Genomic DNA, 25,785 nt, shown 5'->3' with positions numbered 1-25,785 from the left:
GGAGAAGAAATAGTGAAAGGTAGCATTACAATGTGAATAGAATGTTAGAATTAAAGGTCGGAGAACCTGGGTTTAGATCTTGCTTCCAATGCTGTATGATACTAGAGAAGTCATTAATTCTCTCTAAAGTTTCTTCATCCACAAAATATGGGGAGAAGAGGGAATAGCTTTTGAAGACAAATGAAGCTAAGTTACTTGCCCAGCTGATAAATGTTTGAGGCTATGATTTGATCTCAGGTCCTCTTGATTCCAGGGCCAGTGCTATATTCATTGTTACTATCTAGCTGCCCCAAAATATTAAAAATGATTGGACATACTTCACAGAGTTTTGTTTGTTTGGGTTTTTTGAGGATCGAAACATATAGTATAAACTTGTAAACCTCATTTGCTGTATAAATAAGAGTTATCATTATTATTTAAATATAAAACTAGTCTACTTTTAATTACGTCTGGAATCTGCCTTCCAGAGATTTTTAAAATACTCTGATGTTAACTTTTTTTTACGCATAGTTGCAAAGCAGGAAGCAGCTGCACTATATATATACAGTGTCAGTAAAGGAAAGAGACAACACCAAACTTTCCAGAGAAGCCAAAGAAATTTCTTCTCAGATAAAAAGGTAATGTGAACAATATTATTCTCAGTGATAGTAGATTGTTTTAGAAAGTAGGAAAAAGAATGCCATATAAACTGAATGTTTCACTACCCTGTTCATCAAAGGAATCTTAGGAATAATATCTGATGGTTGGAAAAGAAGAGATGATTTATTCTCTACCAACAATGTAATGTATTTCACATTTTTATTATTTTGCCTATCCTAGAGAGAACATTTGTTTAGGTGCATATTTCATATTAAAATTCTAAAACAAATGTTTTAAGGTAAATTTAGTGGGTTTAGTATAAGAATAATCTGTGTAAACTTTGGGTTTTAAAGAAAGATAAGAATTAATATTATAGAACAACTTTTTCAACTCAACCTAAAACTCCTAAGAAAAAAAAGGAGACTCTACTTGTAGAAAATATTAATTAGAACCAAGCCCCAGGTCACTAGAAAAATATAGAGTGATAGAAGACACTCAGGTAGATAGGTAGAGAGACAGACAGACAAAAATCTCTGTCCTGATGAGCCTTTATATTTTGGTGATCACAGTTACAATTTTGGAAAATATATTCAATCTTGAAAGTAAGGAATCAAGACAAGTTTGTATATGTTTGTTTGTGTGTGTGTGTGTGTATGTGTGTGTGTGTGTGTGTGTGTGTGTGTGTGTGAAAGAGAGACAGATACAGACACAGATATGAGACAGAGAAACAGAGATAGACAAAGACAGAGACAGAGAGATACACAGAAATGGAAATAATCAAAGAGAAAGAAAAAAAGGGGAGAGATACAGAAACCTAGAGAGAAGAAAAACAAGAAAGCTGAGAAGAGAAAGCTTTTCACAAAGTTAGAAACATGAAAATCTCTAGAGAGATTCCATTATTTCATTATATCTTCTCAAGAAGATTTTCCTCTGTAAGGATTTAATTAACTTTATTAAAATGTCTTTTTAGTCAAGAATCTAATGCAATATTGATGAAAATAACAAAAAAATTTAAAACTTGAAATATAGGGCAAATGTATAATAATCTAAACTGCCATATTTAGTTAATATATTTTTTTAAAATGTTATCTAAAGAACTAAAATAAAGGGAGAGAAGCAAAAACAAAGAAAGCACAAGAAAGAGAAAGGAAATAAAAGAAGAGGACATGGGAGAAAGTACATGAAGACTCAGCTCCTTAGTTTGGGGATAAGAATGTTCTCTGTAAATGGTCACCATCATGAGTAGTCACAGAAACCAGAAGTGTAAAGCCTACCTTGGTAATATTAAAGAACTTCAAAGGCGAAATGTTACTCCACTGGTGTTAAAAAAAAAAGAAAGAAAGAAAGAAAAGGAAACATCTATCAGGAGGGAAAAACATCTTCTGGTTCAGGATCCAATTTGCAGAATATCTTGAGCTCAGTCTTTTCTAGATTGCTTAGTCCACATCTGTTTTAAATGTGTTTCCAATACCAGTCAGTGAACTGATGATTACAATTCTATTCTGAAAATTTGATAGCTTGAAAGATGTAATTCAAGAAACTGGAATCCTGCTTCCAAATAATAGTTTGGGTTGTGAAAGGAGATTCCAGTAGAACTGACAGGTGATAGCAGTAGAACAGCTGCTAGAGAAAATGTTTTTCTGGAGGTGTCAGCAGGTGTTATCTTTAAAAGATATTAGAGACATTAATCCTAGAGAATGGGAATATGGAAAAACTTGTTTATTGACAAACCAGGTGTTATGCAAGTGTGTGAACAAGGTGTGTGCCATGAGAACCATTTTATAACCAAAGAAATGATCCAAGACAACTCACTATGTCAAACCACATTTCAAAGGCACCCTTTCAAACAGCATCACGATTTCATTTTTTTCAAAAACTCTTTTAAATAAGAAAATATCTTAAAACTCCAATTTTTAAATTACAAAAAACAATAAAGAATAGAAATTATATATTCTAAATAACATGTTCAACTTTATAAGATTTAAAACAAAGTTTTAACAAAGCAAAGCAGTAAAATTCTAAGATGCAGCATTAGAAGATACAGAATCAAATAGATTATAGGCCACTAATGTCCTCTCAAGCATCAGGAGAATGAAAATTGACATGTTTGTCAAGTAGAGCTCTTGGAATATAATTTGTCTTTCACAGCTATGCCCTCCCATTTGTCCTTCCAAGTACTACATTCTCAGCTGACTCCCTCTCCAGATGTCAGTCACAAACATCTTAGTGAAGGGGAAAAGTGTAGTAGAATGAGGAATGGAGTTGGGAATCAAGGGGATCCCAAGGCTGCTACTTTGCAGCCATACAGCCATGGGCAAATCATGTAATCCCTCTGAGTTCTCAGTTTCCTCATCTATAAACTGGATTTAATAATAAGCATTTTAAATATTTCAGTGGTGTAAAAAAATAGTCTATAAACCATAAAAACTATATAAACATGAACTAGCATTAGGTTACTATGTGATCTCTCCCATGAGTGACTGTTTTAAGACAAAATGAACTTCAACCTCAGCTTCCCCATCTTTTAATTGAAATAAGACTGGACAGGCTGTATGAGGATTCTCCTACCTGAATGAGGATTCATGATGCTAAAAACAAGAAGAAGGGATCAAAGGAATATATTTCTAATGAGAAACTTCCAGCTATAGGTATAAGTGGCTAGGTAGGAATGATACTTCAAAACCATGAATTTTCTGTGAAGTTAGTCTGGACTTGATTTTCCCTTTTAGGTCCAAAAAGGATTCTAGTTCAATGTTCTTATTTATATGAAAAATAGAAAATTTTCCCCTTTCAGCCTACCAATCTGTTTCTCCCAAGTATGTTTACAATATGATTCTAATTGAGTACTTCTTTTTTGTTTGTTTTTGGGAGTTTCTTTGTTAACAATATAATTTTAATTATATACTTCCTTTTTGTTTGTTTTTTGGGGGTTTTTGTTTTTAAATGTCTTTATTGTCCTCATGACTTCATAGATGATATGCTAATATTACAAGCTGAGGGAGAGTTTCATCAACAATAAGAATGCATGTCAAACAATATTTCCAATAACATTTATGAAAATTTCAAATTTGTTTGCCTGACTTTTTGTCGTATTTAATGGCTTAGACTTTTTTTCCTCTAATAAATTTATTTTTAAGACACATGCCTTATGAATCATGTTGGGAAAGAAAAATCAGAGGAAATTTTCTTCTTCTAAGTGCATAAATTTTATTTTTTAGCTATAGCAGTATAGTAGTGGAAAGAGAGAGATGGATTTGTAGTAGGAGAACTCTATTTGCTCAACCACTTACTGCCTGTGTGATTCTGAGCAAGTTACTTACCTCTCTGAGATTTAGTTTCCTCTTCTACAACATAAGGGGATTGGACTTGATGATCTCTGAGTTAACTTGTCATTCCAAAGTACACTGACATTTTATTTTACACTCTTGTTTAGCTCAAGCATGATTAAATCAAAATTTTTCAGTCTGATGACTTCAAGTAGAGCCTGTCTTGTGATTTTTCCATAAGATGTGCAGAGCTCCAGGTCACTGAGAAAGTCAGAGATAGAACAAAAATCAAATATAAGTTCCTTCCTCTCCAACACTAAGCCTTCTTACTTTCAATGCTCTCATATAGCATGTTACTGACTTAGGGAATCTTAAAAGTCATCTCACTGGAAGTAGAGCCCAAACAAAATAAAATCTGACAGGGAAATTTGAAAGGGCTCTGAGAAGAGTTCCTTGTTCCCCCAAAGTATCTCTTACCTGCCTAGTACTCATAAATGAAATTCCAAAGCTAAAAGATTTCTTAGTTAGAATAACTAAGTAATTTCAATGCAGTAAAATTATGGATAAATAATCATAGATATAGATGGAAATGGAGATATAAAGCATGAGTTTAGACTTGGTCATCTTTAGGATCATATTCAGTTCTAAAACAGTTATTCTGTGAGGTTTATCCATCAATCTGCCTCTTTCTTTTAATTAATGCATAACTTGCTAAAATTGAATGTTAAGTGAGAAACTTTTCTGTCTAGAAACATCACTTGTAAAGAGTGAGAGAATTCAACCTACTAATTACTGAAAATCAGGTGTTGTGCCTTTAAATATGGTTTAGACTTAGTGATAAGACAAACATTTGATCCTAAAGTCATTTGAAGTTAATGATATCCTGTTATGTTACAGAGGCTTCTAAGTAGTGATGTGGATAGATAAAACGTTGAACCTTGGGTCAGAAAAACCTAAATTCAAATCTGACCCCAGACACTTACCTGGCTTTGTGACTTTAGGCAAATCACACAATCTCTATTTAACTTAGCTTCTTCATCTGTAAAATGTATATAATAACAGCACCTCATTCTCAGGACTGTTATGAAACACACATGAACTAATATTTATAAAGCAAATTAAAACTAGATAGAAATAATAGCTACTGTTAGCCTCTTTTTCTGAAAAGTATAACTCATTGAACTTTAACAGCTAATGTAACATCTTCCAGTTCCTTGACACAAATTAGGTGAGTTTTGGTAGAAGGGGGTGAATTGAGAAAGGTCCTGGGTGAATTTATTATCAAAGAGAGGAAAATCAGATCAAAAGAGTAAGGCGGAGTCCTCAAACTATGGTCGGCAGCCAGATGCAGCAGCTGAGGACGTTTATCCCCCTCACCCAGGGCTATGAAGTTTCTTTATTTAAAGGCCCACAAAACTAAGTTTTTGTTTTTACTATAGTCTGTCCCTTCAACAGTCTGAGGGACAGTGAACTGGCCCTCTATTTAAAAAGTTTGAGGACCCCTGGACTAAGGGGATTAGGATGTTCTTGAGCTTCCAAGAAGCATTATATGGCTACTTCCAGGGTGAGCTTTCAGGAGGAAAAAAAGAGAAGTAACTGAAATAAGAAAGCTGAAATGAAAAAAGTTTGCTTCTAGTGGACTTACCTGGAAGTTGATTCTTAACCCATGGGATAAGAAATGCTATACAGTAACCCCACTGTCACAGACAGTACCTGATTTCCTATTTATGTCGTGTTAATCTTTTAATCCTAGAATAAACACTTTAATCCCAAAACTGCCACAAACCTGGTCTTCCACCCTCCTCTACTTTGTGCAGGGTTATAACTCCCTTGAAGTGTGGGCCAGGAAAGGATTTCCTCAGCTTTTCTCTTTTAGTATGTCTTTGTCTGACTACCTGGACAACTTGGTGTCAAATACCTGAGGAGCAATTAATAGATTAGGGAAATGGATAGATAGACCCATCTATCTCAAAGGTTTTCAGCACAAAAACAGTCAGTTCACAGGAAGCAATATGATTCTTAGCCTTTATTTGTACTACATGTAGAGTCCCCCATTGCTTGGAGTCCTGGGTGACTGTTCTCTCTCCCTAGGAAATATTTTCAGAATACTGTCAGGTGAGTAGAAAATTCTGTTAATAAAATGGGGAGGGGAGAGTTGGAAAAAAAAGAGAGAAGTGCAAGGAGATACAAGAGCAAGAGAAAGAAGCAAAGAGGGGAGAAAAGGGGAGAGACAGAGAAAAGTCAGAAAAAGATAGAGGAGAAAGAAGAAGAAGGAAGGGGAAGAAGAGAGAGACACAGAGAGACAAAGAAGGGTAGAAAGGCAGGGGGAGAGAAAGGGGAAAGGGGAAAGAAAGAGGAGGAAATATGGGAGAAAGGTGGGAAGAAAAAGAAGGGGAGGGGAGAAGGGAAAAAGAAAGAGTAATGAGGGGGATAATAGGGGAGAAAGTATTGAAAGACAGAGGAGAGGAAAGGAAGGAAGGAAGGAAGGAAGGAAGGAAGGAAGGAAGGAAGGAAGGAAGGAAGGAAGGAAGGAAGGAAGGAAGGAAGGAAGAAGGAAGGAAGGAAGGAAGGAAGGAAGGAAGGAAGGAAGGAAGGAAGGAAGGAAGAAAGAAAACAGAGAGAGAGAGATTGAGAGAAAGATTCCTGGCTTATCATCAAGAATGAAGAAAGACCTGTTAATGTTTATGCAATCTGGGAATGCTACTCATTCATATAGTCCACCTCCTTACTCTCTTGTTTGTCTAATTAAACAATCCTAGGAAGTGAAAAACTGAACATCTGAGACTGTAAGGGGGCCTAGCCCCACAAAATTTTATTGAAATATTTAGTTTAACAAGGATCGTACTGTGTGATTCAAAATACAGGAGATGGGGAAATAGTTCTGACTCTGGTTCAGGCAGTTAATTCTTTGCCAGATAAAATCAAGTTTTATGGAGAAAGCTTTGAGGAAGAGATTTCATTTCAGAAAGAAAATTTTATATCCCCTCCTCTTCTCCCTCTCCCTCTTTGTTTTTAGAGAGGAGGGTGAAAACTTTACTTGCCTCTTGTTATGAGGGCAACAGTTTTGTTTAGCAATCCAGCATTAATCAACATTCCAGGTTCTATTTTGACAAGCAACTTTAACAAGTCTACACCGTTATCTGCCAATAATCACAGATTCCTGGAGTTACATCTGAAGGGTTCCTGTCAAGCATCATCTATATCATGTGAGCTCCTTGACAGCAGAGACCAATTCAAGTTTCTATTTGTATCCCAAACACTTAACATAATATTTTGTACTGAGTAAACTCAAAATATATTTTTTAATTCATTCATTCAATATTTTACTGAACACTAAAAAGTGTTGCTTAAAAGTTTAGTCCTCCAGATCTAAACCAAAGTAAATATAAAAAGAAATTACAATTGCTGTACAGCAAGACCAGTCACCCTAATTCCTTGGCCATTTGGTTAATTACCATGGAAGGCATAGCCAAGATGGCCAGAGTAAAAGCTGGAATTTACTTGAGCTCTCCCCAATCCCTTTCAGATACCTTTAAAATAATGACTCTAAACAAATTCTAGAGCAACAGAATCCACAAAGATAAAGAGTGAAACTATTTTCCAGCCCAAGATATCTTAAAAAGTCAGCAGGAAAAGTCTATTGCACTAGAGTGAAAAAGGAGGACATTCCATGAAGACCACACCAGAACAGACTAGGACCCAGCAAAGAAATTGATCTTGAGACTTCTCAGTCTGTGATAGGTGTGGTAGTTTTCAGACCTCTCAGCCTACAGATGGTAAGGGTCTTTTTGCTGTCACTAGGGCAGTAAGTTTTTGCATTGCCTTTTTTAGATCTAGGTTGCAATCTTGTGTCTTAGTTCAAGAGTGAGGAGAAACACAAGCTTCTAGTCAGCTACAGGGATGTAGGGACCCTGATCACAGTTCCAGGACTGAAAAGAATGCTTGTGTTAGCTCATATACTAGTGCACAGTATTAGAGAATAGTAAACCCACTTCTCCCTAGATTCTACCACTTTGGAAGAGCCAAAAACTTACAAGTCTAGTTTAATATTCTTCAGGAGAGACTGAGAAGGATCAGACAGGTTAAAAAAAAAAAACAGAAAACAATGTCATGAAAACCTAGAAAGAAAAAGGAATCCTAGAAAAGAGGATGATTGACAGTGGCAAATGTTATAGAAAGGTTAAAATAAAGATAAGAATTGGGGGAAATGACTTTAGAGTTGGTAATTAAAAGATCATTGGTAACTTGACAGAGGGCAGTTTAAATTGCATAATGAATGTATAAACTAGAGTACAGAGAGCTAAGAAATGAAAAAGTAGAGGTATCTAATATACGAGGTTTAGCTGAGAAAGAGAGGAAATATTTAGGACAAATTGTGATAGTTGAATCAAGTAAAAGTTTTTTTTTTTCCCCTAACAGGAGACATGCTAATTTTGTAAACAGCAAACTAGGTACTAAAATTAAGGGAGAGATTAACGATACAAGTAAAAGAGAGAATAATGAAAGAGATGCTCTGGTAAAGAAAACTGGAGAGAAGAGAATTAAGGGTATACACAAAGAAGTTTTGCTTAGTAAGGAAAAGGGATATCAGATATAGAAGTAAGGAAAAAATAGTGGAGGAAGATGTTAAGGGGGAAAGAGAAACAAACAGGCATGGCCTCAAATGGTAGAAGCGGATTAAAAGATCTAAAATGAGAATTGTCCTAGGTGTACTGAATCTTTTAAGCAATTATAAAAGGATTGCTTTGGTGCAATGAAAGCCCAATTGAGTTAATGTAACATAAATTTGTATTTAATTTTATCAACCAGATTTTGAAAAACCTCCCTTTACCAACATAGGCTAATATCTTTTTGTAATTTATAATTTCCTTTTTTTTTCCCCAATTGGGGTTAAGTGACTTCCCCAGGATCACACAACTAGGAAGTATTAAGTGTCTGAGGTTAGATTTGAACTCAGGTTCTCCTCACTTCAGGGCTGGTGCTCTATCCACTGCACCACCCAGCTGCCCCTGCAATCTATAATTTCCAAGTGTTACCTGAGACATCAAAGTTAAATGAGTTGCCTAGGTTCACAAAGCAAAAATATGAGAGGCAGCACTTGAATACAGATCTAACCAAATTATGAGTACAGCAATTTAACCATGCTTTCTTCTATCCTTTGTATCTAAAGTTTCTGGGTTCAAATTCTACCTGTCAATTACTATATTCTGACCATAGGCAAGTCACCTATTCTTTTTAGGTTACAGTTTCTTCAATTATAAAAGGAAGGGTTTGGAGAAATATCCTCTAGGATCACCTGCAGATATATGATCTCTCTTTTAGATAAGATGATGCTTATTAAACTACACTTTTATTTATTCTAATTTGCCAGTCAGTATTCTACAATAATCAGAAAGTAAACTAGTTCCTTGGGGCTAGGTAAAGAAAATAACTATCAGAATTATGCAAAGAAGTTTTATTGAGCTGATGTGATTATTAAAAGATACAAATGAGCTCATCATGAAATAATGGCTGAGTTGTTTCCTCTAAAAGCTAGATGTACAATATCTTGGGTTTTCAGTTTTTACATAAATACATTTGCATTTTGGACTTGAGGGAGACATATTTTAGGGTTCCATGGTGATGAGTGATTCTTGAAAATCGTTGTCTAAGAGTTTTTAGGAAGATATGCCTAGAGGTGTCAAAAGGCAATTAAAAGTTTTAGAGAGGTAAAAATTTGTTTTCAAATTGTGTGTGGGCATAAATATGCATGCATATATATACATATATATGGAGAGAGAGTGAGAAAGATTGTTCATAGTTAATATAATTCACAAGGATAAAAAATATCTTTTCAGAAACAGGAAGAAAAAAATGGGCTGGAATGTAAATACTGCAGAAATCATTTTACCCATTTCAAGTTCCAGGAGTAGAAATGTATCCATATGGCAAGGAAGTTTGTAAGGATAAATATGAAGGGATCAATTTAAAAAGAAAATTCTGAATATCACTCAAGAGACTTAGCTAAATGCCCTGAACAGCTGGTAAGTGATATTTCAAAGGAACCCTGGAGGCTAAACAGATATTTGAAGTAAAAGAAATTACTTTTTCTTTCTTTCAGGGATGGGCTCACTCTATGTACTGATGTGTCTAGCCACTATGATCCATCAATCTGCAGGACTGGTAAGGATCCCAAGTGTTTCTAATGGAAGAGGGAGCCAATCCTTGAAAGACCTACCTAACATAGCAGAAGAGGCTAACCTGATCTGAGTGGAGTGGGTAGAGAGTTACAATTTGGAGGATTCTCATAAAAAAGAAAAGGGCTTCATAGGGATTCTTGAAAGAATCCATTATTAATGCCATGATAAGTCAAGAATCAGAACAAAGCTAGGGGCTAGAGAATGGGACAAAAAGAAAACACGAGATATTAATTATTTTAATAGTAAATGAGTATTATATAAATTATATATAAACTTCAAAATGGCATCAGAAACTGTAAGATCTCATGTAGTAATGCTTAAAGAATCAGCCTTTCAGAGAGTTAGAAAAACCTGAGTTCAAGATCTGCCCCTGAAACACACTGGCCAGCTGATCATAGCCAAATCATTTAACCTCTCATGGCCCCATACAGTTTCTATACCAAAAATTCCCCACACCAGTTATTCAACAAACACTTATTATGTAAATAACTATGTTAAAACAAGATATTCAAAGTGTTCCCAAAATCTTAATGCAGGTTATATCTATTAAAACTTTAAAATTTTGGGAAATCCTGTATACAGAATAAATTAGAAATAATCAAAGGCACTAGACTTAAGGGGAATTGGGGAAAGGATTGTTGTAGAAAACAGGGATTATTGCTGGAATTTAGAGGAAGCTAGGAAAGCTAGACAACAAAAATAAAGAAGAAAATTACAGAATAATCAATGAAAATACTCAGAGTCAAGAAATGGAGTACTTTGGGTAAGGAATACAATCAGTCAGTATCACTGGGTTGTAGAGTGTATAGTATTAAGTATAAGTAAATTGGAAAAGTAGAAAGTGGACTAGGTTATGATAAATTTTGAATATCATAGAAGAGAGCTTGTAATTGATCCTAGAGGTAATTGGGAGCCATCTGAGTTACTTTAATATTGACATGTCAGACATATGGTTTTAGGAAGATCAAATTTGTCATCCAAAAAAATCACAAATTCAGATTAAAAATTTAAAGAATCACAAAAATATTATCATAAATATTATTTTAAGCTAAGAACTCAGATGATACTTTTATAAGTCAGCATTAAATATTTTAACCCTCCAGGAAAACTTATACCTTAGGATACATATATTGCTAAATTATCCTGACTCCTGTTCAACAACAAACATTACCCTAAAAGTAGAGGTTCTTTAATTGGAGTCTATGGATTCCCAAGTTGTTCAAAAATAGATTTGGATGTGGAAAAATACATATTTGTTTCAATATAATTGATTTGGGGGCAGCTAGGTATTGCTGTGGCTAGAGCACCAGCCCTGAAGTCAAGAGGACATGAGTTCAAATCTGACCTCAGAAACTTAATACTTCCTAGCTGGGTGTTCCTTAATACCCCCTGGGCAAATTGCCTCAGGAAAAAAAAATTTCTCTATCTATAGATATAGATATAGATATAGATAAAATTGGTTTTTCTCTGCAACCTTATACATTCAAGATGATTATCTGAAAAGGGCCCATAGGTTTTATCAGATTGTCAAAGGGATCTATGACAGTGCTAGATTAAGTCAGAAATATTTTAATGAACACCATGACAAACAACTCTAAGTTCTGGGATGAACATAGCAAATAACAAATTGATCTTTGTATTATTTTCTATTAGAATTTCACACTTGATTGCAATTTATCCACTATGAAAGAAGAGGTACAAAAGGAAATCCTTGATTGCCACAATAACATTAGAAGATCAGTGATCCCAACAGCTAGCAATATGCTGAAAATGGTAAGTCATACAGAGAGAGGGAAAAATATAAAATCTTTGTGAGTAACTCCATGACAATAGGCAGGATACATGTTCTTTCTGTTTAAGAAATAGAACTAACATATTTTAGGAAGTAGTTCACAGTCAGTGGCTTTGTGATCAAGGATATATCCATATGATAGAGATATAGATAAAATGTATTTCATTGTAACTGGTTTCATTTGTAATTCCATGGTTTTTATTTTATGCACTTAAAACATTATCTTTAGAAGGTTTCCTCAAACTACCAAAGGGTCCATAACACAAAGCTTATTAAGAATCCCCTTCTAAGTCACCCAGTAACTCAGGTAGAATTACACTACATCAAAAGTTTCATATATATATATATATATATATATGAAACTTTTGATGTATATATATAAAGGTTATGTTATTTAGATTAAGGTTATATTATCTATATTAAGGCTATGGTAATGTTAACAGTTTTCTGGAAGTTCTGCCCTGGCTGCCTGTTGTCTTTTAGCTTGGTTTCATTCAAAACTCTATGGATGTAAACTAGTTTGTTTGTTTGTTTTTCTCATGTTATTCTAATCTGAACCTGTATGTACAGAATATTTTGAGGTTTAATAAAGAGTATCCTTGGGATACTGAGATCACCATTCTGACATAAGATATATGTAATATGTGAAAGGTTTTTAACTAACTGAAATTCTCTTATAGATATAAGGATCCAGGTTTTTTTTTTCTTTCCCTCGTGGTACATGGAAGTCTATTTCCAATAATAAACACTTTAAGATACAGGCATAAATTGAAATAAGAATTAACTAAAAGAAGAAACATAGGAATGTCAGGTCACATAGGCTTACAAAAGGAAACAAAAACAGTATGAAAAGAACATTAAATTGAGAATAAGAAGATGAGAGTTTTCATCCTGAATCTGCCATCGATGAACTGTATAATCTCAGACAAATCAGTTAACTTTTCTGGTCTTTAATTTTCTTATCTGAAAAATGGAATCAAATTAAATAATTTCTGAGGAGCCTTCTAGCACTAAATATGTAAGATCTCTTTAAACTCTATATCTATATTTTATATGAGTTTTCAGTTTTATGATTTTTAAAATCCACTTCTCACTGTCTCCATATCATACTGTCTGTGCTCTAGCCATCATTTTCATTGCCTACATCTCCTTGGACTCTGTACTAAGAAGCCAACTCAGATATTGTGCTAATCAGTGGAGATACAAAGAAGTAATAAACTAGTCCCTTGCTCTTCCTATACTACAAACTGTCTCCTTTTCTAATCTATGACATATATCCTAATCACACATACATCCTAATCACATATCAGGATATCCCTGATCCAAATTCTTCCTTCTAGGTCATTGTTAGAAATATGCTGGAGCCTTTAGTCCAAATATTCCAGTGCTAGGAATATACTCAAAAGAAGGTAGTGATAAAAATGAAAAATATCATATATGTCTAAATGTTTATAGCTAAACCTTTTATAGTAGCAAAAAAGAAAGAAAGAAAGATGGTAGATGTCTATCAGTCAAGGAATATTTAAATAAGGTGTGATATATAATGTAATAGAATATTATTAGATCATAAGAAACAATAAATATAATGAATGCAGAAAATATGGGAAGATTTATATGAACTGGTACAAAGTGAAATAAGTAGAACCAGGAAAACAATATGTTCAATGACTAAGATATAAATATTAAAGGTTAGGTAGTAAGTATAAAGCCATAATTCAATCATAATTCATAAATCCTTTGAGTCTAAGTTTTAGATAATTTTGTTTATAAATGGCAGACTATACTTTACCATATTGTCAGCCAGTCAGTGATCAAGCATTTATATGCCAGGCACTATACCATAAATTTCTGTCTCTTTTCCTTAAAACAAAAAGGTCAGTCCCAAAGACATCTTGGAGTCAAGGCCACTGATTGTCTCTGCAGGTAAAACAATTCAATGATTATTCTGCAGTGACTTGAGATCAACAAGTTTATATCTGTTCTCGTGGTTCTTATTAACAATTACCTCATTGAAGAGGGGCACCCCCTTCCCTCACCACCTGCTACCAAAAGAAATAATAAAATTGACCATCAGCAGGTCCAAGAGGAATACTATCATTCCATTCACCCCAGAGGAGGACCTTAGTAAAAGTTCATGGTACTCTTCCACTGATTGTTATTATCTTTATGTAAGGTGAATCATAGTTAAGATTTTCTAAAATACTAACAATAAATTTGGAATCTGAGTCTAACACAATTATCTCGCAAATCCACAGGATTCATATAATACCACATCAATAAATGCAGGAGATCTATCTCCAGTTTTCCCAGGGTCAGAGAGTTCAGTAACTGATCACAAAATCTCCAGATTTCAAATTGTAATCTTAGATGCCATCTAGTCTGATTCTTGATTTTAAAGATGAGGAAACAAAGGTTCAGATAATATGTGTGATTTACATAATATTGTACAAATGGACATATAAAAGTACATATAGATATGTCTACATATAATACACATATACATATATAGCATTTTGCTTGAAAAGAGCTTGACACACCTTATTTCATGTTTTCACTAACAGCTCTTCAAGTGGCATATGCTGGATGTAAATCTCAGCTTTAAGCTTTTAAACTACTAGTAGTACACATGGTAGAAATAATGAAAGAATTTAGAGCTACACATATCAAGAGGGAAGATTTTTGTATCAGTTCAAGCAAGAAAAATAAGATAGGGCCCATCTTCTGGAATAAAAAAGTCTAACAAAATATGTCCTTTTTCCACTAAGGAATGGAGTCATGAAGCTGCTTCAGATGCTCAAAGATGGGCAAATAAATGCACGTTGAAAGTCAGTGAATTTTCTAATAGAACTACTGGTGGTAAGTAAAAATTTATATCACATGTACTCTGAGACTTTAGAACTATCTTGAAAAGAGAACTTTAATGGTGGCAAAGATAACCAGAGCTTTGCTCCAGGATACGGAAATGTAGTGGGAACTGACAGTTTTTACAATGTTTTAAAAGGTTAAAAAAAAAAAAAACTCTGATAAGCAATAATAATTTACTCAAAAAACACAAGAAGAAAGCACTATCTGCTATACCCTAGCTTAAATTCTTCCTTAATTCATAAATATACAGCTCATCAATTCACCTTAGAAGTTTTTGCAGTGATTTCTGTAATAATATTTCAGTCAGTCAGTCAATAAGCATTTACAAAAGAGTATTATATATTCAGTTCTGCGGATACAAACAAAGGTAAAAAATAAACCCTGGCCTCAAGGACCTCACAGTCTAATGGGGGAAAACATCACATATTTAAAGGGAAAAGTAGGAGTATAAGAGAAGGATACTCAGCATAGGAGCATGATGAAGTCTTCCAGTTAGGAAGAAAATTATAAGATGGCTGCCCTTGGTACCTCTCTTTCTTAAGAATATGGACAGAGATCTCTAATGTTCATCCTCCATCCTCTTTAATCACCAAAAAAATCATGGGACTAGTTGCTCCTTCCAAATATACTAAGTACTGGAATTGATATATATGTCATAATTCCTTTTCTTATGTGCCAGTGGGTTTAGTTAAGACAGATATACTAATATGGGAAAAATTAGAATTTCAGTATCTAAGAGAAGTATAAATAGCTATGAGGTCAACTACAGAATAAAAAAAAAACCTTCAAGCTTGGAGTAAGGATACAGAGAAAGAAATGATGGAAAACTAAATGAGGGAGGTCGTATATAAAGTAGTTGGAAAATAATGTTAGCTATTAATAAGTAGAAATGATTGGAAAGTAACAATCTGAAGAATATATAACATGGGTCATCTGAGAGCCTGGGAATAATTCAGACCTATCTTCATATGTTGATATTCATTCTTTATATAACTCTTAAGTTTCTTATAATTTCTATTAAGAATCCTAGAATTTTAGAAATTTAAAAGACCCCATGGGGACAACCTAGTTGTACTTCCGAGGAAGATCAAGCAAACATGTGCAATGGTCTTTCCACACAATTCTGTGAGATACTTTTTGCAAAATTTATTGTTTTCATTTTAAGAGAAGAAAATTGAGGCTTGGAAGTGAAATGACAAAACTAGGAAGTATTACACCAATTTTTAAATCCAGGTTCTTCCTAAATTTAAGTCATATCTCTTCCAAAGCACCAAAATTTCCCTTCCAGATATAAAAAATAAGACATTGTCAGGGAATGTTTATTGTTCATCATCAAATAGTAACCATGAGCAAATACATACCCATTTCCTTTTTTTCTGTTTCTAATTTTGTATCCTTAGTATAATTAGGGAGTCTGAACTATTTTTCTCTTCTCAGATACAGTTTGTAGTGAAAATGTATTTGCATCAAGCTTGTCTGTCTGCTGGAAAGATGTCATCCTTGCTTGGAAACTACAGAAAAAGAATTTTATTTATGGAATAGGGGCCATCAACCAAAAAAGTCATTATCTTGCTTACATTCAGGTATAAATTATAGCACTGTGACCTTTCATTGATTTCTAACAGAATAGAATTTATCACCCAATATAGAGCTTTGAGCACAGTGAGCTGTTCACTAATCTTTGTTGAATAAATGTTGAATGAATCTAATATCTTTCTCTTCTCTATCTTATCCAACTCCAAAATAGATACTTCCATTCCTCATATGGTAAACTTTTGATCTTTGACTTTCAGAGAGTCAGTGTCAGAGTGGAAAGACATTGGCTCTGAAGCCAAAGGAGCTAGGTTCAAATCCCATTTCTGACAGTATAGTTGACCTCAGATTAGTCACAATCTCCTTGAGCCCATTTCCACTAGCATAAAATAAGAAGATACCCTGAGGTCCCTTTTACTCCTGAATCTGTGATCCAATGAGTTAATAAGCACCTCATCCCAGTCCTTTTTTCCCAAAAAGTCAATGTTTCTTTGTGATTTGAGAAATGACACATTGAAGAAAGATGTTGAGAAGACCCAAGTAGTCTCAGGCAAAACTAAGTAGGCAAAACTTGTATAGTGATCTTCTGCTTCTTTTTTCTGAAGAAGAATACTCCTCCAGTTCCTTTTGATTATTTTCCCCAATCAGAAACCCATCTTTGCCATGTAATAGTATCCTCTTTAATCAGCTTTCTTAATTGCTCAGAATGCATTTCATAGATCTGGGGACTTTAAATTTCTCCATAGAAGAACAAGCAAATAATGTGAGTGCTGCAGTGGTGTTTTAACATGTTAAAATTGCCAGAAAATCTATTTTGGTTGAATTCCCTCATTGAATAGATTCCCTATGAAGGACTTTGGGAAAACATTATCTTTGGAGTCAGAGAAGCCGAATTCAAATCCTACCTCTGAAACTTAATCACCTCAGTGATCCTGAGAATATCATCATTTAGCTTCCCCAATTTTAGTTAGCTTTAAATGAAAGAGTTGGGCTAAATGGCCTTTGAGATCACTTCCAATTCTGGATCAATGATCTTATGATCCTTTGACATAGGAATTATAAACTCCTTGAGGGCATGGGATGTCTTTTGCTTCTTTTTTGTATCCTCAGTGATTAATACACTGTTGGCACATAGTAAATGTCTAATAAATGTTTATTGATTGATCAGTTGAAAGACTTGGAGAAAATTGCATTGACAGGGAAGGTATAGAATGGTTACCATTTATATTTTCATGGGTTCATTTAAATATCTAAAAATCTAAGTGAGAGGTCATATGGAATGAAGAAAGAAATGGTTACAGTTGGGTTTATGTCCTAACCTCAAATACATTCTGGCTATGTATGTCTGGCCAAGGCAATGTCTCAATATTCTAGGCCTTTCTCTGAGACTCCAAGCTACAGAAAAAAAGTGCTGAACTGCATTGGTAGAGGGAATTCTTCAGCTAGGATTTCCCTGAACTGATGAAATCACAAGTCCAGTCCCTATCCCTAAAGGAGGCAGTAAAGACTGAAAAGCCTATCTGGTCATTAATATGGGAAGCCACAGGGAGACAATCCTGGAAAGAAAATCAAATAAGAGGTTATCAGGATCCATTTAATTTCATCCAACAACCTTTTATTAAGTGCCTACATAAATTACTCTTTGGCTATATTTTGAGAATATAGAGATAAATATGATCCAGGTCTTATCCTCTAAGTATTTACAATCTAATGAAGGGGGGGAGATAAGGATAACTTAAAAAATAACCCTGATATATGAGAGATATTGAAAAGAAGTGTCTAGGCAAAGTGCTAAAAAATCAAGAGATAATATTTACTTTCCTACGTTGTGGAAAGGGAAAGGTCAAAGATAAAGGGAAAAGGGAAAATTGTAGGAAAGAAAGAGACAGGAAAAGCAAGTAGGATAAAGTGGTCTGCTAATTAACATGAAAAATATGGATTATGAACAATGTATCTTTTTTATCTATAGATGATCTTATATAGAACTTATAAAATTGGATGTGGTGTTTCCTATTGCCCAAACAATATCTATAAGTACTTTTACGTGTGCCAATACTGTCCAGCGTAAGTATGATTGTCATTTATTATTGATCACTTTTCACTGATCTTTATTGATAATATATTCTAAGATACTACACACTTTTCTTCACTAGTTCTCCTTATTTAAGCAAGGTGAAATCTTAATCTGAGATAAAGACAGAAACCATTCAGATACTGTTACGAATACAAATGAGTTTCCAAAGGACTAGGTCTCATAGAACCATCTATATTGCTTTGTCCCTTGGGCCAAAACAACATATGACTCACTCTTTCTGCATGTATCAGATATATAGTAAAACTAAACAAGAGTCCATGATCAGTTAGGACTTAAACAGGCTTGAAACCAAACTATCTTCAATTCTGATATGCTAATTTAAAATTTTTAAAAATGAAGAAGAAGGTTCAGCAGTACCAGTTTTAAACTTTATTAAAAGGCAGTAATTATTAAAACTATCTGGTACTGGCTAAGAAATGGAAAGATGGGTCAATGGAACAGAGTAGATAAGTAGCCAAATAAATATAGTAGTAACCTTGTATTTGACAAGTATAAAGACATAAGTCACTTAACTTTTCTATATCTATTTCCTCATCTACAGAAAGAAAATGAAAGCAATATGCACAAACTATGCCTCCTAAAATGGCTGTGAAAATCAAACAGAATGACACATTTCAAATTGTATACAAACACAATTCATATCTTTTGTCATATTTTCTCATGATTTTTCTGCTTTTTGCCATATTTCTCATGACACAATTATTTGTCTTATTTTTAATACAAAAATGAATTCTTTAATGACTAAATATGGTACTTGCATTGCTTGATATTCAGGATCAGAATTCTGTATACAGTGTATAAAATTTTTATAAGAATTCAGTCTCTATGAGGGCTATGCTTTGTAGATGTTTTATGTCTATGGTAAACTTAATCTTTTAAAACATTTTTCCCTTTGTTGTGCAGAAGAAATGAAGTTACTTCATTAGCAACACCCTACAAGAAAGGTGACAGATGTGCTGATTGCCCTTATTCTTGCTATAATGGACTCTGTAGTAAGTTTAGGGATGGGAGAGGAGAACTGTATTCTCTTTGTTTCTCTTTATCTTGAGGAGAAGTGCATGTGTGCTTGTGTGTATGAGAGAGAAAGAACTAAAGTTTTCCATCAATGTTTCATCATAATATGGAGATGACCTTGTGTTCTATGCTAACTTGAAAGCAGATTTTACCAACATGGTAGCCTCTGAGCTAAATTCAGAGACGCTTAATCACCAGAAGTACTGAGGTCTGAATTGGTGAATGAAAGATAGATACCAATGAAATCAGTGTCATGAAACTTTAACTCACATGTATGTATATCCCATGCCTGAGATCATTATACTCCACTTACCTATTTTTTGGATATGAATAGGAAGAATGTCTTCTCAGAACAGAACTAGGAAGCTCTCTGAAATTTTTCTATTCATAGAGGTTATGTATCAAAATCTAATTAGGAGTAATTTATTATAGTGTTTGTGTGTGTACATACACATTTATACATACATAAACAGATGACAATGTTTAGAAGTTAGTAATTTTTTGGCTGAAGGAGGAAATCAACTAATCCTCTCTGGCTTTCCATTTTGTATGGGAAGAGTACTCTTTCCCATTCAGGTCTCCCTGGACTCACATATTTTCCCTTATTCACTGCCCTCATTCCACTCCTGAAAGAAGAGGCAATAAAACATAAATTGTCTATGGCCACTTCATCAGAGAAGTTTTTGTGTTCCACTTTTAATTCCAAATCTCCTCCTGCCAAAAAAAATTCTGGGATCATCTTGTCTGGACAATCTAAATTAATTTAATCTTTTCTCTGAAGTGGGGGCACTATAATAATATGTGCAAACTTTTAAAAAAAATTTTACTCAAGGCTATGGTAAGGAAACCTGATGTAAACCCCAGAAAGAGAATTTCTTACTCTGTGAATTTGTCCTTGAGTGACCATGGCCTCCTACTCACTTCCTGTTAATCCCCCAAGAACACACATACAATGAACAATAGTTTAGAGAAACTGTTTCTTTTAAGTACACAAAGCAAATCCAGGAAGCAAATATACTCTTAAAAAATGAGAAATGATTTATAAACTCAGCATGAGAGCCATAATGTGCTAAGAGAGGGGAGCGAGATATTTCAAGAGTTTCTTTCTCAGCAACAAAGGCAGACACAATTATTTTCTATTAGCTCCAGGTGGCATCTCGTTATTCAACATCCATTTTTTCTTTTCATCTCACTCATAGTCAGTAGTTCATCTGCTTCTATCTTGTCAAACTTTCAGAATTATCAATATACCTTCTCCTTTTTTCTGAGTTCTCCTGTAAATCTCTCTCAATGTATCACTAATGAAAATTAAAAACAAAACCAAAAAAACTTTGTCAGAATAGACTCTAGTTCTCAGATGATGTTCCTTTCTTCATACCTTCATGTGCACAAATTTGGGGGATCAAACACAAATCCTAAGCCCTTAAATTACATTCTAATGCCATTAAATTGGCCCAAGAAATCATAGGTACTTCAGGACTGATGCTTGAAGCTATCGTGATGCCTCTTTTACTCTTCCATTCTATAGTACATTGAAGTTTTTCTGACCTCTTCTTAGTTCTGTTTTGAGAAGAGATCCTGATATTTTATTTTCACTGATGTATTATAAACAACGCTATATAATTTTTAAGCAAGATAGTAATTATAAAGTGCTAATTTCCTTAAAATTATTATTAGACAAAGATTGTCTTTGGTATCTTCCACGTTTGATATCTTTTCTTCTTTTTCTTTTTTAATTTGTTTATTTTTAACATTTTTTCTTTTTTTAATTTTGAGTTCCAAATTCTCTCCCTTTTTCCTACCCATTCCCCAATTACTGAGAAGGCAAGCAATATAATGCCAATTATACATGTGAAATTATGTAAAACATTTCCATATTAGTCATATTTACAAAAAAGCAAGAAAAATAAAGTAAGAAAATTATACTTAAAGTTTTACTCAGATTTCATCATTTCTCTCAAATGATGAATGGCTTTTTTTTTATTATGAGTACCTTGGAATTATCTTAGATCATTGTCTTAGATCAGAGTAACTCTTGGTATCTTTTCAATTATGCCCATACCAATATACAATCTAAAGCAGCATCACACTGTTTAGAGATTTTTTGTTAATAAGGCACCCTCTAGTAATGTCAGTCAACAAATATTTAATATTCTCTATGAATGACCTTGTATATTAAGATTTAAGTTAACTGTTAAAATACATAGAGATAGCCTGATATAATGGGTAGATTGCCAATCACAGTATTAGAAAGACCTTGTTTCAAGTTAACCTCTGCAAAAATCTTTTTTTTTTTCTTTTTACCTAGGCAAGTCAGTTGATCTCTCAGAGCTTCAAGGCCATAAATTACAGAGCACACACAGATCTGTATTGGTAGACAAAGTTTCTCACCAAAAACTCTCTAATCGATTGGTTAGAGAGTGATTTTTTTCAGGTGGAATACCTTTAGAAAGTCACTGAAAAATGCATTAATTTCACTCTGAACTACACATGATTATGTCTGACCACTGACTCTATGGCATGCCTGCCTATACAGAAAAATGGAAAAGTCATATAATTCTTACTTTCACTGAGATTATAATTTACTGGGGGAAACAATTTAAGATATGTGTATTTTATATATATATAGTTATATAGATATGTAGATATATATAGAGAGATTATATATAGCATATACAGAATCTCTTCTTATACTTCTTCAAAAGTGGATTCATTCAAAGGACTACAGAATTGTAAAACTTCAAAAATGAAAGGGATCACAGATTCCCTTTAGCCCAATCTTTACATGAAAAAGATTCCTATTCCTCTTTACAACATACCAAATAAGTCACAATACAGTCTTTGATTTATGCTTCTAGTGAAAGAAAACCCATTATTTTCCAAGGTAAATCATTCCACTTTGGGAGAGCTCTCATTTGTAGGAAGTACGGAGATATTCTCCCTCTCTACCCTTACAGAAAACCTAAAGTTTCCTCCTTATACTTTCCACTTATTGCTCTTAGTTCTGTTCTCTAGGAAGGGACAGAAAGAAACAAAATAAGCATTTATATAGTGTTTACGATGTATCAGGCATTGTGCTAAAAGCTTTAAACCCATTAACTCTTGACCATTACAATAAAAACAGTTGTTTTTATCATCTTCAATCTAAAGTTAGGAAAATTGAAGCAAAAAGTGCCCAAGGTCACACAGCTAGTTATGAGGCCAGATTTGAATTCAGGTCTTCTAGACACTAAAATGTGGTTCATAGAAACAAACTCCTTACTCTGAATGTAGCTTCACCAAAGCAGAATATAAGAGAACTATCTTTTCTTTCCTTCTGGATAGGATGCCTGTCAATTTAGTGTGTAATTATGTTAACATATTCCGTATCATAGTTTGTTGATTCACTCTAGGCTTACCATTTCCCAAGATCTTTTATTTTTTATTTTTTATTTTTTTAGAAAAAAAGAGTGTTTGGGTGTGTCTCTATATCTTGTATTTGTGACAATTTCTGAACCCAAGTATAAGACTACACATTCATTAATCCCTATTTAATTTCATCTTATTACATTAACTCCAGTGTTCTTACCCATAAAGATCTCTTTTTTTATAATCTTGTCATCCAATGACTGATCTATTATCCCTTCCAGTTTTGTTTCATCTGTAAATTTGGTTAATATATCTAGTCTTCATCCTAGTAATAAAAAAATATTAAACAGCAGCAGACCAAAGATCCCTAAAGCTTTCCACTAAAGACCTCACTCCAGTTTTATATAGGAGAGAGAGAGAGAGAGAGAGGAGAGAGAGAGAGAGAGAGAGAGAGAGAGAGAGAAAGAGAGAGAGAGAGAGAGAGAGAGAGAAGGAGGGAAGGAAAGAGAAAGGAGTCAGGAAGAAAGAGAGAAAGAGAAGAAGGGAGGGAAAGAGAGGAAAGGAGAAGGAGGAAAAGGAGGAGTGGAAGAGGAAGGGCAGAAGGAAAAAGAAGGGAAAGGGGAAGAGAAAAAAAGAGGTAGGGAAGGGAATAGAGGCAGAGCAGTTTCCCTGGCTTCCTTCAAATCCCAGCTACCTTCCCATCTTTTTTTCAAGTTTTCTCTAACCCACCCCTGAAAGTACTTTTTCTTGTTGATTATCTCCAATTCATCTCATATCAGCTTTATAAAACATATGTATATTTCATATATGTGTCAAATATACATATTGATATACTTTGTATATGGTTGTTTTCATATTGTGTCCTCCATGACTGTAGGCTATTTACAGATAAAGACAATATTTAGCTTTTCTTTATATGAAATGATATGTACTTAATAAATATTTGTTGACTTTACTAAGAGTTTATTGTATACCAGGCATTGGTCTAAGGGAAGGATAGATAATTTTTTTAAAAAAAGAAAAGAGCAAGTTCCTATTCTTTAGGGGCTTACATTCAAATGGAATAAGATTACATATGAAAAACAGAATGGGATGAGCATATAGAAGAGACCTGGACCCCAGAAAAATAAAGCAAAAGTTATCTTGGACTTAATCATTGAGGCCCTCATATGTTTCTGTTTCTGTCCAGGTGATCCATAGTATACTTTTTAAATTATAATTTTATTTATGTTTCTACCTGCATTGATCTTCATTAACAGAGTAAATGCAAAAGTCAATCATTCAGTGTTGCATTCTCCAATCCTTTCCATACTTTTATAGATACAAAATATAGTGAATATACACCGCGAATATATAAAGTATATAAAGTGAATGTTAAAATAACTTTAGAAAGGAAAATTAACTTATAGGAGGCCTGAGGGTTGTAGGGGGTTGCACCTCTATTAAAGGTAGTTTCATTTCTACCTTGGTGGAAATGGTGCTTTATGGTTTGCAAAACAATTTACAAACAGGATCTCATTATCACAGTATAAGTTGATTATTTTTGAATCCAGGATCTTTTTTTTTAACTTTTGTATCATTTGTCACACACAAAACTCCATCCTGTCTCTATGTTTTTGTTTTGTTTCTCCCCTGCTTAGAATATATTCTTTCATATTCTCTACCTTATAGAATTTATCTCACTTCTGTCAAAGCTAACTCAGCTCTATCTTCTACATAAAAGTTTTCCTGCCAAGCATCCTACCACCCAATATAAGTGCTAGTGTCTCTATAAAATACCTTGTATTTATTTAGTATACATATACGTTATTTCCTCTAAACAAATGAAAACCCAAGAGAGCAAAAAAACTAATCTATTTTTAGTTTAGTATCCCCAGAACCCAGAACATATTTATTAGGCATTAAATAAATCCTTATTAATGGATTAAATGAAGCATAAACCACAGTAGTAAATACTACACTTGGAATACATAATTTTCATAACTATCAATACTTTAAGGACCTCTGGTTTGTCAGGTTCTACAAAAACTTCAACAACTGTTGTGGCCAAAAAAATAATTGGACAAAAAGAATCACCTGCTTTTTCAGAGAGTCTTTCTGACTTTGTGGATTTCCATTATATTACATAGTATTTGAGAATTCAGAGTTCTTTCATATCACTATTATCATATATTAAGAACATGGCATAGGAGATGGAGAGCAATTTAAGCTTTTTGATTGAATAAGGCATGAATGAGACCTTATTGTATATTCTTTCCTATTTTTGCCTTTTATATTTTCCAAAATCCCATTTAAATAATTTCTGAAATTATACAATGAGCAAAATATCTTGTGTTTTATAACAACTTTCCTTCTTTTCACTTCACTTCAGCCAATCCTTGTCGATATGAGGATAAATATTCAAATTGCCAACAGCTGAAAGATCAGCTTACTTGTGACTTCACACCGGTCAAGCTTCACTGTAAAGCTACATGCATGTGTACCAGTGAAATAAAATAGATTTGGATCCCAATTTCTCTCAACTGTGAGAAAATTATTTTAGAGTTCAGACTATATAATATCACTCTCATTGTATTTCCAATATGTATAATTCCTATGTATACACCAAACTATAACAAACTCTATCCCTGTTTTTATTTGATATAACATATATGGAAAATGTTCATTTTCATTTTGAAGTACATGACAGCACTATAAATTTGTATTCAGGTGTGTTTTCTTATTGGTACTATTAAAAGTTTCCATTGGATATTACTAAAAAAAGAAAAATCAGATCAAAGACCATCTCTGATACTTACCATTTTTCCAGGGCATAATAAATCCTAGCTATCTATTTTGTGTATGATTTTAAATTGGTCATTTAAATAGCACTAATAAAAACCAAAAGTTTATTTCTTTCATGACAGATTTACTTCCTTCATTTTAAAGCAAATTATTAAATATGTGCCTGGGAATGAAAAGGAACAGTTATACTTCAACGAAACTGAGGAAATTTTGAAGAAAAATTGTTCTATGTGGCATTGCAAGGTTAACATCAAGAGCCTTAATTAAAGGGAAAGATTTTCAATAAAACAGGCTCCTCATTTAGTATGGGATCATTTCCTATGATGTCAA

General features: G+C 33.7%; 1 protein-coding gene across 1 annotated transcript; it reads left to right on the top strand.

The window, feature by feature from the left end:
• The first annotated feature begins 575 nt into the window (after positions 1 to 575).
• Positions 576 to 25,546, top strand: LOC127561838 (cysteine-rich venom protein-like). Its single transcript, XM_051997135.1, has 8 exons — positions 576 to 617; positions 9,946 to 10,007; positions 11,678 to 11,797; positions 14,582 to 14,672; positions 16,119 to 16,264; positions 18,184 to 18,278; positions 19,213 to 19,301; positions 25,043 to 25,546. Exons 2-8 carry the CDS (start codon positions 9,948 to 9,950, stop codon positions 25,168 to 25,170), a joined length of 729 nt encoding a protein of 242 aa, XP_051853095.1. The 5' UTR covers positions 576 to 617; positions 9,946 to 9,947; the 3' UTR covers positions 25,171 to 25,546.
• The last annotated feature ends 239 nt before the right edge of the window (positions 25,547 to 25,785 follow it).

This window comes from Antechinus flavipes, chromosome 4 (genome assembly GCF_016432865.1).
Source record: "Antechinus flavipes isolate AdamAnt ecotype Samford, QLD, Australia chromosome 4, AdamAnt_v2, whole genome shotgun sequence".
Lineage (NCBI taxonomy): Eukaryota > Metazoa > Chordata > Mammalia > Dasyuromorphia > Dasyuridae > Antechinus > Antechinus flavipes.
The sequence above is the reverse complement of the archived record's forward strand: the minus strand, read 5'-3'. Positions and strand labels throughout refer to the sequence as shown.

What these genes read in the sequence shown, in the direction of transcription:
- LOC127561838 (XM_051997135.1), top strand. Translation starts at nt 9,948, where the DNA reads ATGGGCTCACTCTATGTACTGATGTGTCTAGCCACTATGATCCATCAA. An exon ending in TCCATCAATCTGCAGGACTG is followed by an intron (nt 10,008 to 11,677) that starts GTAAGGATCCCA and finishes ATTTTCTATTAG; the next exon opens with AATTTCACACTTGATTGCAA. An exon ending in ATTATCTTGCTTACATTCAG is followed by an intron (nt 16,265 to 18,183) that starts GTATAAATTATA and finishes TTTTATCTATAG; the next exon opens with ATGATCTTATATAGAACTTA.